This window comes from Octodon degus, unplaced genomic scaffold, assembly GCF_000260255.1.
Source record: "Octodon degus isolate 3935 unplaced genomic scaffold, OctDeg1.0 scaffold00103, whole genome shotgun sequence".
Classification (NCBI taxonomy): Eukaryota; Metazoa; Chordata; class Mammalia; order Rodentia; family Octodontidae; genus Octodon; species Octodon degus.
The window spans coordinates 30,029-47,518 of NW_004524679.1; the positions used below are offsets into that span (position 1 = coordinate 30,029).

General features: G+C 36.6%; 1 protein-coding gene across 2 annotated transcripts; it reads left to right on the plus strand.

The window, feature by feature from the left end:
• Positions 1 to 4,519: 4,519 nt before the first annotated feature.
• Tbx22 (T-box 22) lies at positions 4,520 to 15,482 on the plus strand. Of its 2 annotated transcripts, none has more exons than XM_004638824.2 (8): positions 4,520 to 4,694; positions 5,295 to 5,490; positions 6,328 to 6,429; positions 7,949 to 8,123; positions 9,040 to 9,204; positions 9,833 to 9,897; positions 10,414 to 10,499; positions 14,893 to 15,482. In XM_004638824.2, exons 1-8 carry the CDS (start codon positions 4,520 to 4,522, stop codon positions 15,480 to 15,482), a joined length of 1,554 nt encoding a protein of 517 aa, XP_004638881.2. The 2 variants fall into 2 exon arrangements, with proteins under 2 accessions (XP_004638881.2, XP_012371835.1); XM_012516381.1 differs by having other exon boundaries at positions 5,298 to 5,490.
• Positions 15,483 to 17,490: the final 2,008 nt, after the last annotated feature.

Here is a 17,490-nt window from a genome sequence, read left to right on the forward strand (position 1 = left end):
AGGGAGTGGCTGGGGAGATAGCTCGGCGGTCTAAGCACCTGCCTGGCAAGCACAAGGACCCAAGTTTGATCTCAGATACCACATGCCATGCTGGCCCCAGAACCTCAGGTGCACAATGTCAGTTCTGAAACTGGGCGTGGTGGGGCAGGCCTGTAATCCCAGCATTGAGGAGGCTGAGACAAAAGGATCCCTGCAGGTCTGAACTGTGTAGCAAGACCCTGTAACAAATAAATTAATGAAAAATGTTTAAAAAAGAAAACATGAAAGAAAAGGATAACTTGAAAACAAAGTTTTTCAAATGAGGGGAACAGGGATTGAAGAGAAGGAAGAGGAATGGGAGGAAGGAAAGGGAACTAAGACATACCATGCACAAGTATGAGTGCACTATGTTGAATGTGACCATTAAATATATCTGAATTGTACCAATAAACAATAAAAAGATTGGGGAATGCAGTTGCATGTTTTTTCTGTACTTTGATGAGAATGAAAACTATCATCTGCTCTTTTGAGTTTGCATTAGGATTTAATCAAAAATTGGGGATACCAAATTTCTTCTTCCAATACAATATCTGGTCTCATTATTTAGAGTTTTCTAGTTGCCAAGTTGATAGAAAGATTAGCACATTATTGAAATTAACTTACAATATCCATCCATTTAACATTGTAAAGACCTAGGAGTATTTAGTACATTCCAAATATTGTGCTAAGTGATTTGCATAAATTATTTAGCTAAGTTCTCCAATACATATACATAGTTACAGAAACATACTCTATCACAAAGGTATTAGAGGTAAATCCTTAGAAGAAAATGAAAATCTAAAGCAGCATCAAAAAAAAATATTAAACAAAGTATAAGAAGTAAAGCCAGGCTGTTATGTAGAGCTGCAGGGGACTCAGGTCAACAATTTCTGACATTGCCAGTCAAGCTGAAGAACCAATACTATTATGGGCTACTGGACTCTTTTAGAATATTTTGCTGAATTAACACACCTATAATATTCAAATAACAGAACTTAACAAAAAAAGGGTATACAGATGAATGTCCATTTTCTATCTGTGTATACAAAGTGGTTAGGATAGATATATAGTTACATTCTCTTAATGAATAGAGGGATTTGTTCTAATGGTGTTTGTAAATAGGATATCATGTCCGCATCTTGTACAGCAATTAACCACTTGGAAGAATGTATGCAATGTGTTAATTATTGAAGCTGTCTTACCAATTTGATTTGAAACTGTCTCATTGCTATTTGTTTCTCAATAAAATTATGAAAAAAATAGGAGTAACGTCAACAAATGAAAAAAGAATACTTGTGCAAGTTTTCCCAGAAAGCAGCAGTGTCAGAATTTGAATTCTGTCTGTCTGAATTCTAATTCTATCTCCCTACTGCTTGAGCTTTATTGCTATTGTCATAGTCATAGGAGTTCATGTAAAAATTCAAATCCTCATCCAGAAAGTCAATTTGTTATTCAGGGCTTACAATTCTAAAAGAAACTAAATACCTTAAAATTACTTTATTCAGAGAGCTTGTTGTATTGTCAAAGGAGAAAAAAGAAGGGATGAACAAGAAAGGGTAATCTTTCAAATTTTTACCTACATGAATATATTGCTCAGGATTCTTCTGCTTGCAAGTGATAAAATCAAGGTGAAACTTACTTAAATGATTTATTGTTTTCATGTAGTTTATCTAGTTCAGGCAATACTGAATTTAGGTACTCGAATGATGAAAGGAAACTGACTCTACATATCCTGATTCTGCTTTCATTGGGGTTCATTTTAGGAAGAACTTTCTCAAATAATGTCAAAAACTTGTCATGAGCAACTTATTTCACAATCGCATTCTTTCATCTTGGAACTGAGCCAAAATATAATCATGGGGAGTGAGTATCAAAGGAGAGGAAGCCTATCAGTTATAGGGAATACTCTCCATCATAAAGTCCCTTGTGCTTACCAAGTGGAGGAACATATAAATCTCTACATATATAATTGAAATATGTATTTAATTTCTTTTATTCCTTCCTCTGTAAAATAAAAATAGAAGTTGGAATATCCTATACTACACATATGGAAATCTAGAAAGGTTCTGAGTCTTTGGCTTATCACATCAAACTTTTTAACAGTACCCTTTTCTGTTAAGTGGATATTTTTAAGTGTCAGATCCTTTCTACATGAGTTCCACAACCACCCATTAGGTTCAAGGATATATTATATAAGTTTATGGGTATTTCTGAATGAAACAGAGATACTGCTCACAAAATAGTTTCAGTTGTAGAGAATGAATTGATGGCATTTATGTAAGTTACTAAGATCCCCAGTAATTCAGCAAGTGAAAAGATTTGCAATGATTCTGAGACATGTGATACTCTCCTCTTAGATACAAGTTAATAGGAATTAACTGCAGCTTAGCCCAGCCCACTGGAGAGTGAAAGAACTGAGCAACATTTCTCCCAGTATGATGTAATCAGACAGTTATGAAATTGGAAATTGATAAAGCTAGTATTACACAAATATAAAAGATCTGGGTGACTATAAAAAGATCTGGATTACATTTATGTAATAAATACTAAGGAAGAGGCATTTCTTCTAAGAAAGAAACCTGTATCCCAAGATATATTATTTTCTTGACTTAAGAACATCACACCATGCGGTAGTCTGGAAAAAAAAAACAATAGAATTTGTAGCAAACACATTCTGCCTTATTTTAAAAGAAATCTCTGTTTTGAAAAGCCTACAAATCTGGAATAAAAGATTTCATAGGGAAAAGCTAACTTCTGAGTACAAGGCACTTGGTCTGGAAAACAGCCAGATCTGAAAATGTTTTGTCACATTTCCATGAGCATTTATTTCTTTACCATTACAGGAAGGAGAATGATATTTGTCCACTCTCTCTTCAACAACATACAAGCTGTAAATAATCCTTTGATCTGCTATGCAAGATAACTACAGCCCTTAAAGTTATCCAGTTGCCTGAAAATGTCTTCACTATGGTCAACACAGTAACTGTCAGCACAGTTTCCATCACATGGAAACCATTCCAGGGAAAACTTATAGTTAAATAGCTAAAATTAAAATTTTACACAAGTCTTTTGCACTTAAACTTCAATGGTAAGGTTTTATAAATTCAAGTTTCTTCTGATTTTAAGTGGAATTACATTGTCTCTGAATGTCCTTTGAACAAATATATTAGAGAGCAGGAAAATCTTTCTAGAAATGTGAAAATACTAGTCAAATGCAGGCTGCAAGCATTAGGAATACTTGATTTCTTATTTCTGATGAAAATTCAGTTATCAAATCTCATGCATACAAGGAAATATTTCACATCGCCATTTAAACATGTTTCTTGGAAATGACAATGTCTCTTTCTGACACAAAGAACATCTTAACCCATTTTAAGGAAAATTGAAACTCAACCCAGGAAGATATTCCAGAGGAGACTGGAATCAATTATTTAATCCGAACATTTTGGGCTGTGCACATTCTTGGAAGAAAAGCCCCTGTTGTTGCACTGCTGGTGGCCCTGGGGTTCTTAGGCTGTGTAAATTAACTTCTGTGACTATGAAGACCTTCTGTATAGGAGCATTCAGCTCCAGCAGAACTACAGTATAAGGTTCAGGTTTATTCTGATTTTTGACAGAATATCTTGAGATCCTCCTCAGCAGGTTTTCCTGACCCTCCCTACAAATAAAATATCTCAGGTTACCAAAACCACCCACCCAGTTTGAGACCCTCCACTGCAGAAAAAACCAGCCCAGAAAGTATGTACTCTTTTCCATCTCCCCAGTACCCTCACTGGGGAAAAAATATACATTTATCTGGATTTGATTAAATAATATTTACACTTTTGTTGGAAAAGTGGCCCCACATGGGTAATTATTTCATATGACTTTGAGTTTTACAATGTGAAATAGGAGCCTTGTCTCCGGCTTTGCTCCCGTCTCCTCCAGCCTATTCTTTTTCTAACCCACCCCCAATGGCTCCTCCCAGTCAGACTCTGAAGTGTCATTCGCAGTGAGTGCTTTTTTATGCTTTCTACAAGTTTCCAAAACAAACAGTGGAGGGCTGTGATAGGCCTGATATTCAGTGGGAAGCAACAGTATCTCCCTGTCGGATCTGCCTGATTCTCCACTGGCAGCAGGTCTGACCCCAAAAGTCCAGCATTACTAATCTGCACTTGACCATGTCCTGGAATTAGGGATTTGAGGACTGATGGTCCACACATATCTATTGTGAGAGTGGAGACTGCAAAAGGAAAGAGTACTAGACTCATACTAGGGGATTTAGACAACAGTTTAGTCTTTTTCATATATATATATATATATATATATTCACAAACACAGATTTTTGTTTTTGGTTTTTTCTCATTTGAGTACAGAACCAAAAAAATAGACAAATAGATTTAGGAATTTTTCTGTTTTCCTTCCCTCTCCTATCATCTACACCCTCCCTCTTTCTGCCTTCCCTCCCAAGTAAGATCAGGTTGAAACTTTGCTGAGCTCATTCACTTCGCCCCTTCCAGGGATGGCTCTCAGCTCTCGAGCACACGCTTTCTCCGTGGAAGCCTTGGTGGGGAAACCCAGCAAAAGAAAAGCACAAGACCAGAAGGAGGAGGTACAGAATGAGCTGCAGGAGAAAAATAGCAGAGAGCAAAAGGAGGAGAGAAGAAACAGCGTTGTAGGCAAGAGACAGCAGCCCGGTGAGTATCCCCAGGCAACCCCTTTGCTCTTAACCCTCCCCTCAGTCTTTCTTGCTTGCTAGATCGATCTGCATCTCAGTGTCAGGCTCGCCTCCCTGTGAGAGAGTAGATACCTTTACCCAAGGAAGTCCTGGCCCAGCCTTACAGCCAAGTTGCTAGCAGCAGGACAACTCTACAATCTAATTGTACAGAAAGTTTCAGAGCATCTAAATCCCATTGGGAATATTGTGTGGTTCGTTGCAGTGAATCGGACTCTCATGCTTGTGAAAGAGCAGGCTCACAGAATTCCTAAATAGTACAGTGACCTAGAAGTTAACTGTTCCTCAAGATAGCAAGAAGGATGTGCTCCCAAATTTCAAGGGGATACAGCGACAGACAGGAATGTCTCTTGGAGTATATGGATAGTATGAATAGTCATATCCACAGAGATATGAACTCTGCTCTCTTCAGTATGGAATTGCAGAGTGTTGTGGAGAGTTTCTGGCTCCACCATCAGGGAAAGGGAAGGCACAATGCCTGCCTGCTCTAATTTAGGCACCTGCCAGAAGGGCATGTACAACCTGAGAGGCTGTCTCAAACCCTGGGGATCTCTGTGTCCAGCAGAAAAGCAACTCAAGACAGAGTCTTCAACAACTGCTTTTTCAGGTTGTGATGAAAGCAGCCGTAGCTGCAGCAAAGGCCACAGCCAGGAAAAATTGGAAGAGGAAGATGTTATCCAAGTGGAGCTTCAGGGATCTGAGCTGTGGAAGAGATTCTATGACATTGGGACTGAGATGATCATTACCAAGGCCGGCAGGTTTGGCCCTGCTCAAGCTTTTCATGACTCACTTGTGACACAGCAGGCACTCAGTGTATCATTTTTCTTATATGTAGAGAGTCCAAATTTGTGCTCTCTTACTCCCTCTTGCTACTCCTTGGTACACATCAGAAAACCACAAGCTCTTCAAGTTATTGAGTGAGGACACACGAAGCCCCATACAAATTATTCCTTTTCTACATATCTGGACTCTAAGAATTCACTGTACAACTCCTGTTTGTCATATATGATGAAAAAAATCAGACCTGCCAAGGTAGGCACTATATTCCATCTCCATGTTGTAGGCTGAGGCCAGAATTCTGAGTTTAAGCCTCATAGATACCATAGGGTAATGTTCCATTCCATCAGACCTCAATGCACCATTCCTGGCCAAGGTCACTATGAAGTGAGACTTTCCAGGCTACCATCTGGTATGGGGCAACCCTTTTATGGAAGCTGAGTTATTTTTTATCAGTCTTCCTATTTTAAACCCTCTCCCAAATCTGTCCATAGACCTTACTGCTGAAGTTGGGGCAAGGCACAGAACTTTTTCATTCTTATTTCTCTTTTATAGCTTTTTATTATGCAATGTATGAAGAGGAGTTATTTTTAAAAAGCATTGTGGGAAGTATATTCTGTTTCAGTCAAAAATCCATGATTTTCAATTTGACATATAATCTATAGTCATTCCTCATGTAACAAGTGCCATTCTTTAAACCTGTTATGAAGTTGGGTTTTGTGATTTTCTTTACCTTTTATTGACATAAGCATTTGTCCATAACCCTCTTCCAAACATCTCTAAAATTTTCCAGATTGGTCACTGTTGTCTTCCCGCAGGCGGATGTTCCCCTCTGTTCGGGTCAAGGTGAAAGGACTGGACCCAGTAAAGCAGTACTATGTGGCTATTGATGTAGTACCAGTGGATTCCAAACGTTATAGGTAACTGGGCCAATATTAGACTATACCACACTAAGTACTGTGACTTTTGGATATATAGCTTTACCAAATTATTCATAATACTGTAGCAAATAGAGAGGAAGGTTGTTCTTCCTTGGTCTCAAGAGTTAAGCTGTATAGTAGGCTTGCTTCTTTTCTTCTTCTTCTTCTTCTTCTTCTTCTTCTTCTTCTTCTTCTTCTTCTTCTTCTTCTTCTTCTTCTTCTTCCAATGTAATGTACTCTTAGACCTCTTAAGTAAACTGTACTCTGTCATTTACTTTGTAAAAATCTAGAAGATATAAGTTCTGGTGACCAGGAGGGAAGAAATGTGAAGGAATTTGGGGAGAAATGCCATAGGCTTTATGTGAGTCTGAGGATTACTGTAATATGGGGTATGCATCTTTGATAATCCCACTCATAATGATACTGGGGTTTGCCTAAGGTTAGTAAGAGGTTATTATGCCTACATTCATCTTTTGTGCTTTCCTTAGCCATTTGCATGAAGTGGGGGCTAAGTCTCAGAGGGTAGGAGAGCCTATTTGCCTTTTTCTCTTTAAACCCTCTATTTACAACAGGCTCAAAGTGCATGAATTGTTTAAATTTAATTATATCTTCTGAGATAGCAGCACAGCACAGAAGCACTGTCCTGCTGATGTTGCTTCAGAGATCCAGAGAGTAAAACAATATGAGAGCAGCCTGCACTGCAGTCAGAGTGTTTGATCTAGAGGCAGATGTGATGCCTGATAGTGCAGGAAAGAGCCTATGTGCACAAGGAGCAAGCCTGCCTGGAGACCAAGGCTCATTTCTAAGGCAAGAAAAAAGTATGCCTCACTAGACCTCTGGAACAATGTGCTGGAAACAGCAGGATAAATTGTTTGATTTTATACTTTGTAGTCGGTATGAAAGCATAGAGAACAAATGGGAAATTTAATTAAATTATATTAGATAGATAGATAGATAGATAGATGATAGATGCAATTAGTATGCATCACAGACGTATACTGAGGAAAAATAAGGGAAGAAAGAACAACTGAGACATTGAGTTGGGAAATGATAGCCAAATCTATCCAAGGCTGCACATGCTATAATTCCTGGTGATGTTCTGGTGTGCAAAACCTTACTGATGAAATCGTCTAGATCATGGTGGGTGTTGGTAGGCTAGCCAGATGTGCTGTTCAGCCCTTCACTGGTGTTTCTTACCAACGCTGGAACTTTCTTCTGGCATTTCTTCACTTTAATATACTTAGATAAATTTCTGTTGCTATTTCCATAAGGAAATACAAACCAAATTTGAAAATCTTGTATTTTACTTGTCCTGGCACTTTGTCATGACAAACTTATTCATTGTTTGTGTTTTGCTTCTGAGTGCTCTTTGGAAATCAAGGTGGACCTTCTTCTACATGCCTTTGGGGTCAGAGGGCTAACAATTAGTGAGGTGCTTAGTATCAGAAATTGGCAGGAACCCTCCCACATTCCTGGTTTTGTTTGCCTGAGCCTAATGTCACACTCTATACCTTTTCAGATATGTGTATCACAGCTCACAGTGGATGGTAGCTGGAAATACTGACCATTCATGCATCACTCCTAGATTCTACATCCATCCCGATTCTCCTTGCTCAGGAGAGACCTGGATGCAGCAGATCATCAGCTTTGATCGGGTGAAACTCACTAATAATGAGATGGATGACAAAGGTCATGTAAGTGAACAAAATCTTACCCTCTGAAATGGGAGATTCTAAGACTCCTGCACTGGTCAAGGAAGCTTGTCTCACTTGCACATGCACTCCTTGGGAAACTTATAAGCTCTGTGCCTATGAGTAAAAAAGACAATAAAAGGCACATGAAATCTGTGGCTCCTGAAACTGCTGGCAGTTTAAAATGCTAAGAGTAAGGAGTTGAAGTCTGAAAGAGATCACCTCAAGACAGAATTCCTGGTCTAAGAGAGTGAGAAAGAATACCTCTTGGGGCTGTCAGGCACTTTAGCTCCAGAGTAATCACTGTGGGCTCTTGCCTTCCCTGGAATGAATGCAGTTGTTAGATAAGCACCTATGATACAGTGTAGGAGGAGGAAGCAAATGAAGAACCAGAATACTGACAACAAACTTCTCCCATGGAAATCAATTCCTCCCTTTTCTTAGAGCATGTGGATCTTGAGCTTTTACCTTACATACATTCCTGCCTCTTTCCTGCCCATCCTGGTGCTGTGACAGCCATAAAATCAGAGAAGGAAGCTACCAGGATGAGGAGATGACAAATATGAAAAGGTTGTTCATCACAATTAGACCTATCAGTCATTGCTTGAAGAACTTATAGTCAGATCTCAGTGGGTCTTCTCTATTACATGACGATGCACATGTAGGCCCCAATTTGAAATTTGAATCATTATGTGATTGTTTCTGAGGTACTTTTCTCTGGAAAACCTTTAGCCATCAGGGCCTCTGTGGAAGAACAAGTGACAAAAAGATTTCCTTACGTGTGTCACCTGATCTTCCCCGGTTTAGTCTAGCCTCTTTTTTTTTTTAATGTGTCAGAACTGGGGGTGGCTATGAGAGAGGAAAAGTGCTGGGAGGTGAAGCCAGTTTTTCTGGCAACATTGTACCATTTCTCCTCCAGATCATCCTGCAGTCTATGCATAAGTATATGCCTCGTGTACATGTGATGGAGCAAAATAGCAGTGTTGACTTGTCCCAGCTTCAGTGTCTGCCTGCTGAAGGGGTTAAAACATTCTCCTTTAGAGAAACTGAATTCACCACAGTGACAGCTTACCAAAATCAGCAGGTAAGCTGGCCAAATGCCAGACAAGATGGAGTGGCCCCAGAAGAACTTGGGATAGAGGCAAGCTGGACTCTAGGATTGAAGTTAATTAATCAGTTAATTTTATTGTGTATGTTGGCAGTGCATAATGTTTACATGCCTTGTAGGGAGTTGGTATAAGTACATAATACATCTAAATTCTTTTCTCACCCCCTTCCCCCTTTTCTCTTTCCATCTCTGCATGTTTTATCAATATATGTAAATAATACATAATCTTTCCATTCCTTGTGGGGAACTGGTACATATATATAATGTGTCTTAATTCTTTTTCCATTCCTTACCCTTCCTATCCCTCCCACGTCCTTCTGTCACTTGATCCTCTTTCCATTTGAGAAAAAACTATCTCCTTATTTTCTATTAACAACGAAAGAATTTCTGGTTTTATTTCATTATCCACAAGTCAAATTTGATAATAAACTATGTGATTCTTGTGTCAGAAAGGGGACCAAAATGAAGGGACCAAGAGATAATCATAAATTTGACTTACATATAAACTTACGTTTATTTAAAGTGCCACATTACAAATTACTGTATTGTGTGGTTGTTGTAACCATTCACTGAATTTCTATTTCTTTTTGTTTTGCGTTTATAGATTACCAAACTGAAAATAGACAGAAATCCTTTTGCTAAAGGATTTAGAGATCCAGGAAGAAACAAGTAAGTAGCAAAACAGCCAGACTGAGTGTTGTGCAGCCATTTTCACAAGTATTGAAATTAAGGAAACTGAAGCTCAGCGATGGAGATTTCTAAATGTTTTGACTAGGAGTTAATAAGAAAGGTGACTAGGGATTTATTTCCAAAATCTTACCTTCTCCCTTTTCCTCCCTAACTACTTTTAAGATATTGCTGTTATAAAATATTGGGTTTTGGGGCTGGGGAGATGGCTCAGTAGAATAAGTGCTTGCCTGGCAAGCATAAGGGCCTGAATTCATTCCCTACTTCCAATAATAATAATAATAATAATAATAATAATAATTAAATAAAACATTGGGTCTCAATTTTATGCCTAGCTATAAAACACAAGTATTTCAGATATTCACCACAAAAAGGTATAAGAAGTTTATAAATATAAATGATCATTTTAAAAAATTGTATTCTTGATTTTTTTTTGCTTTTTCATTGCTTTATTCTTTTGCATATTCTTGATTGCTGAAAGTTGAATCTTATTTTTAGAGGTGTATTGGATGGACATTTAGAGACCAACCCATGGAGACCTTCTCTCACTCTGGATTTAAAATCCTTTGGTGCAAACTCACAAAGTAAGCAAACTTGTAAAATTCGGATGTAATTTTACCTGTTAATGAAACAGGAGCAGCCAGATCCTTGAGCAAAATACACAAGGGAATTAATATATGATGGTTAATGTATATTTAAAAGCAAGTTGATGCATATTTACTTGAGTGAAGAAGTAAGAGGCAAAAAAGGAGAGATGTCATGAAGAAAGAGAACTGGAGAAATGGTGGATTTGCTGATACCTGTCTTTGAGTTATCTTACAGTCTTACTCCAAGATCTCACTTGGATTCTTCAGTATCTCTCCATCTCATGTTCAGGATCTACTTGTGGTCCATCTGTGGTTTGATTTATAAATATATTAGCTATAGAAATGATACTTTAGGTTTTATGAAAATATTCAACACATGTTAAAATGATTTCCTTTAAATGACATCATCATTTACCTCTAAATATCCTTTTTGTGAGTAAATATTGAAAATAATACTATCATCAAAATTAATTTGTGTGAATAAATGTATATTTTAATCTCATTTTCAAACTCTCAGAATCATTGAACATTAGATGCATGATAACATCAATGTATTCTGAAGTTCATAGCGGAGGATAAAATATATGATGAGCAAGATATAAACACTAGGGAGAGAAATGCAAGTTTAAACTATAAAAAAGAAAATGAGTAAAAGATAAGCATGTTTATAAACATAGAACAAACATAAAAATTTTAAAACTAAGAAGCTCGCAAATCATACAAAACTGAGATAAGGCATAAATATGGCATGCTTGCTATAATCTATTCTTAGTTTAATTTTTTATCCTTAAAATTTTAACTTACATATTGAAAGAAAATTACACATTTAATAGGGTATATTATTATGCTTTGATGCCTGATATACTATGCTCATCAGTTTAAACATATTTACCTTCTCAAATATTTTTTACAGGGCCAAAATGTTCAAAAATCATTTATTTCAGTTTTTTGACATGCAGAGTACATTTGTATCCATAGTAACCTTACTATTACATCAGAGCTTCTTTCTCATTTCTAACTGTGAGTACCCACTGATTAACTTTTCCCCATCTCTTCCTCACCTCTACTCTCTCCAACCTCTGACAACCACCATTTAACTCTCAACTTCTGAGATCAACTGTTGGTTTTCCACATATGAATGAGATCATACAGACTTGTTTTTCAGCTCCATAACTAATTTAACTAATGTAAAATATTTGCAAAGTATCTGTTCTCAAGTAGTAATATTATGTAGCTAAACAATAAGATTAATGGGCCGGAGAGATGGCTCAGTAGAATAAGCGCTTCCCTGGCAAACACAAGGGTCTGAGTTCAATCCCCAGTTTCTAAAAAAAAAAGAAAAGAAAAAGAAATAAGATTAATAATAATAATAATAATTTGGTAATTCATACTTTGGTAAAATAATGTATACCTTTACTTACTCTGATATTTAACAATAAATAGAAAAATGTTTTATTTGCAAGTAGTATGAATTTCTTTCCCTTTTGCATTTACTCCATTAAAATTACTTGTCTGAACACTAAAGTTATAATTATGAGGGGCTGGAGAGATAGCTCAGCAGACTAACCACTTGCTAGGGCAAGTGCAAGGACCAAGGTTCCCTCCCCAGCCCACATTCCATACTGGCCCCACCCTCAAGAGCACTGAGCCAGCCACTGAGTCCGGGTGTGGTGGCACACACCTGTAATCCCAGTGCTGGAGAGGCTGAAACCAGAAGGATCATTATGAGTCTGAGCTGTGTAGTGAGACACTATACTAAATACATAATTAATTAATTAATAATAAACATAATTATGGATCAGATCATGTATACTATATTTAGCTTGAATTTTGTATGATATCATGCCAGTCAATTAAATGTGAAGAGAACAAGCCTAATCACTTGTTGAAATATCTCACTGGCTTGACTGGATTGATATGGTTTGGAGAGTTGCATAAGAAATGTGAGTACTTATTTTACAATATCAACTCAATTGATAACAGACAGAACTCTTACAAATTATCCAAATCATTACAATGTGCATCAATTTAAAAACTTAATGATAATTATTAATTGATAATGTAAAATTTACTATTCTCTTAATCATTTAAGGTGTGCAGAATGACCTCAACTTGTAAGATGATAACAATATACTTGCTACTCTGTAATGAAAGACTTAGGCTGTATTTTTATGCAAAAAACTTAAAAATTATAAAATCAACCCCCCTACATATCCATCAAATCTGGTCAATAACAAGCTGTTTCATGAATGCAAATGTTTACAACCATGAGTTAGACGCTTGATTTTACTGGACCATGTAATTATCACTAATTTTTTAGGTGCTGGACAAACATAATAGATCACTAGATACAAAAATCTGAATACTTTCATTTTTTCCTTGATGTTTCTTGCAAATTTACCTTCTGTTCTTGATATAGAACCATAGAAGGAACCATAGAAGTCTCCCCATCAATGATTTTCATTTATTTTTTTATTTTTTTCTTTGTGGTACTGGGGATTGAAATCAGGACTTTGTGCTTGCCAGGAAAGTTGTTTATTCTACTGAGCTATCTTCCTGGCCCAGTTTATTTTATTTTATATTTATTTATTTACTTATTGCAGAACCGGGGATTGAACTCAGGCCCTTGCATTTGACAGGCAAGTGCTTATTCAACTGAGCTATCTTCCCGGCCCCTTCTCCATCCATGATTTTTATATAAATAAAAGAACTAATGGTTTTAAATGTATTATTCTCCTTTATGCAATAATGTTTTTGGAAGTTATTTTTATCATATTGCAGTTGTTTATGTGATCACAATAAATTTGTTTAATTATTTTAACTACTTATTTTAAGTTTAATTTTTAAAGGCTTATTAAATACAAAAAGCTAGTTTATCTCGACATGGTGGTGCATGTCTGTAATCCCAGAACTTGTGAGGCTGAGGCAAGAGGATTGCCACAAATTGGAAGCCAGCCTAGATTACACAATTTCAGGGTCAGCATGAATTACACATCAAGACTCAGTCTCAAAGAAACAAAGACTATTTTTCATGAAGTATTACTGACTGAGTCATATAATGGAGATTAATCTTTTTTTCTTTGAGAAGTGATCCCAATAAGTTGCCCAGGCTCACATTCACATGTAGTCCTCCAAGCTCAGCATTCAAAGTGGCTGGAACTACAGGCAACAGAGCATTGTTCTAAGCTAATTGCGATTCTTTTGAAATATTTCACTGGATAAATATTATCCAGTTGTCCAGGGCAGTCCTAGATCTTAGTGAATGTTCATTATATGATACACAGTGTGTTTATAGTGGTCCCTCACTTATCACAGAGATTACATTGGAGACACCCCCACAAGACGTGAAAATAGGTGAAGTAGCAACGTTGTATTTATTTTCATATTTATATATATTTTAAAGCTTTATAAACACTTCCCACAATCTTATAAACCTTTCCCACACTTTTAAAAACACTTCTAGTATTCTTTTTTTTTTTTTTTTTTGCGGTGCCATGGAGTGAACATAAGGACCCTGCGCTTGCCAGGCAAGCACTTATTCTACTGAGCTATCTCCCTGGCCCTCTTCTAATATTCTTAACCATTTTCTTAAGTCGTAAACCTATGTAATTTTGACAACATACATATACTGTACGGTATATTATGCATTCATCCTCTAAAGAAATACATACTGTAAACAATGTATTTTATTTCAATTTAATAATATTCTTTTAATATGTTAGAATTAACATTTTATATGTTTTCATATCTTTAAATTTTTAGGCAAAAATCATTAAAGCCATAAATATTAAGCATATAAATACATATACGGTACTGTACACTACCGAAAAATCTCGTGAGATAGTGAAAAATCCGCGATAAATAATTTAGATTACTATTTTTAAAAAGCTGACAGAACAGTGAGTTGAACCACAAAATAGTAAGGGACTACTATAGTTCTAAAAGTAAAAGTGGTAGCAATAATATAGACACTATTCAACTCCAGAGGAACAAACAAGTACATTTTCTCATGGAAGAATTTGCAAGGAAAGCTAATCTAAGCATAACACAGGGATGGTAATTTATATAATATTGATTTAACAAGAACATGAAGTTCATGAGGTTTTTTATCTTTTCTAAATGTATTTAGTACAGGGTCTATAGGGTCTCACTACACAGAGCAGACTCATAGTGATCCTTCTGTTTTCAGCCTCCCAAGTGCTGGGATTACAGGCGCGCACCACCACGCCCAGTCTCAATCGCCATCTCAGTGCGCCACGGTGTAGGGCCAGCACAGCACGCTGGGGATCAAAAGCCAATCCCTGAGTCTGCCTAATCAAGCGCTTTAGTCCACTGAGCTATGGCCTGGCCCCCAAGGTTCATGGTTTATTAATTGAAATATTATTCACAGGTGGAAGCAGTGGCTCATCTCCAGTGACCTCTTGTGAAAAGGCTTCCTCTCCTCTGAACTCCTTACTTCTTCCACCTTGTTCTCCACCTATGTTTCACTTACCTACAAACTCCCTTGGAATTACTTGTCCAGACCCATACTTGCACAATATTAACTTGCCTTTTTGCTATAAGATTTGTCCAGCTAATTTTTGGAGACAACAACATTTTGTCCTGTCTGCTCCTGAGAAACTATCAAGCAGCAACTGTTCTCAGTCTTTAGCCCCAGTCGTGATGGAAATGCCTATGATATCTTCCCTGAGCAACATCAATTCAAAGGTTGGTTCATCAGAAGACTTCAATGGTCAGTGTCTTCAAGGACTTCATTCTCCCAATCAAATGTTGCGTGGATTTCAGTCATCTAGTAACATTTTTCTACCAAATCCCATTAACCAGGAAGCACTTGATTGCTCTTTTAACCCTTCCTATGGCTTTTATAGATGCAACATCTCTATGCCACCTAGACTGGTAAATACTACCAACCACCTCAAAAGAAATGACAACAGTCAAATTTCTTTTACAGAAGGCAAATGTAATCATTCTCCTTGGTAGCCAACAATCAACCATTGCCTTTAATGGAACAATCTTATTTTTAAAACAATTGTATGTAAGCATCTATTTTCTTTATTTGTAGTCAAAGAAACATTAATAGCCTTAAAAGTTCTATTACCAGACATCATTGCTATCTGATGCATTTAAAGTGCCTTATTTAAAGTGGCAATGTTCGATCCTGATGTGCCACGCTGGCCTCGCCCCCGGGGCACACTGAGGCAGTGATTGAGACTGGGTGTGGTGGCACACACCTGTAATCTCAGCACTTGGGAGGATGAAAACAGGAGGATGACTATGAGTCTGATCTATGCAGTGAGACCCTACAGACCCTATACTAAATGCATAAAACTTAAAAAAAATTAAAAAACCCAATAAAGTTCCTTATGAAATGTTCCCACAGAAGTTATTTATAATGCCAAATGTTACCTATAAGAACCTCTGATTACAGTGGCCTTGAGCTTCAAAATAAAATACTTAATAAATATTGTTTGATAAAGTATCCCATCAATGAAAATTGTTGCCAAAATATGAGGTCTCTAATTATGGCCCATTTACTATGCCACCTGTCTTTTGCATATTGACAATCACCAAAAGAAGATGGATATGATTCCTTTAAAAGCAATGAAACAATTTCAATTTTCACTGAAAAATTGCTTCATTATAATTACCTATCTGATAATTTGTGCACTTTGTAACTTTATACTCCACTGCTGAAGAAAATACAAAACTCATTTTTAAAGTGCAAGTAAGGGCATAAACTTATTAAACTTATTAAACTCTGTAGCCTAAGGTTCATTTAATCCTGAAAAATGCAAAGATCAAATGAAAAACAACTTTCAAGTGTTAATTTTATTAATCTTTGTAGTCTAAGGATTATTTAATCCCGAAAGAACACAAAGACCAAATGAAAAGTAAAATTTCTAAAGAAATTTAATCTTTTATTTGTTTTTATTTTTATATCGTTCTTAACTAAAGTTTGCTTACTTATTTCTTTAACAAACCTGATATTTTATAACCTATTTAAAAAAACAAGCAATTTTACTTCTGCAAGAAGTTTGAAAACAAAAAAGAAGTTTGGGGCAAGGGCCAGAGAAATGTCTCAGCAGATTAAACACCTGCTTAGGCAAGCACAAGAGCAGGGTTCCATCCCCATTAACACATGCCTCTCCGGCCCCTCCCCCTTGTGCACTGAGCTGGCTACCGAGTTCAGCCGTGGTGGTGCATGTCTGTAACCCCAGCTCTGTAGAGGCTGAAAACAAGAGGATCACTATGAGTCTGAGCTGCATAGTGAGGCCCTGTACTAAATACATTAAAAAAAATTGAAGCATTATTGTTGAAGGTGAAGAATATGTGAAAATCCATGAATAGGAACACTGTTAGAATTTAGAACCAGTCTTCTGTGTCAGTCATGATCAATTAGACTAGATAATAAAAGAAAAATGTAAGGCTTTAGTTTATGAAGTTGAACAGTTTCCTTACTGTAGGTCCTACATTTCAGAAAATAGTTCTAATGGATAACCTACATGTAACTTCTATACCTTTCAGATCAATCAGATTTTAATTTTTAGTGTCAGTAGCTTTAGCTATTTTATTATGCTAGAGCTTTACATATCATAATGGCTTCACGTGATGTTTGCTAATTAATGGGGTTTTCTCATATAAGCCCTCAAAATAAGTTTAAGGATCTGTTAGTACAGCTTCAAAAAAAGTCGTAATTTATTTGCACTTTATTACATTTTTGCTTTTATTGTCCAGTCTAATTTATCATGACTGACACATAAGACTGGTTCTAAATTCTAACAGTGTTCCTATTCATGGATTTTCACATATTCTTCCCCTTCAACAATAATGCTCCAATTTTTAAAATGTATTTGGTACAAGGCCTCACTACATAGCTCAGATTCATAGATACTAAACAATCACCTGAAGTACTTTTCAAACTTTTGTGAAGTGTATTGGGAATAGCATATTATTACTTCACTCAAATATTGCTTAATTTTAAATATTT

Coding starts and splice junctions, on each gene's coding strand:
- Tbx22 (XM_004638824.2), top strand. CDS start 4,520: ATGGCTCTCAGCTCTCGAGCACACGCTTTCTCCGTGGAAGCCTTGGTG. Junction 9,205..9,832: donor CAGCTTACCAAAATCAGCAG/GTAAGCTGGCCA, acceptor TTGCGTTTATAG/ATTACCAAACTGAAAATAGA. Junction 10,500..14,892: donor CTTTGGTGCAAACTCACAAA/GTAAGCAAACTT, acceptor TATTATTCACAG/GTGGAAGCAGTGGCTCATCT.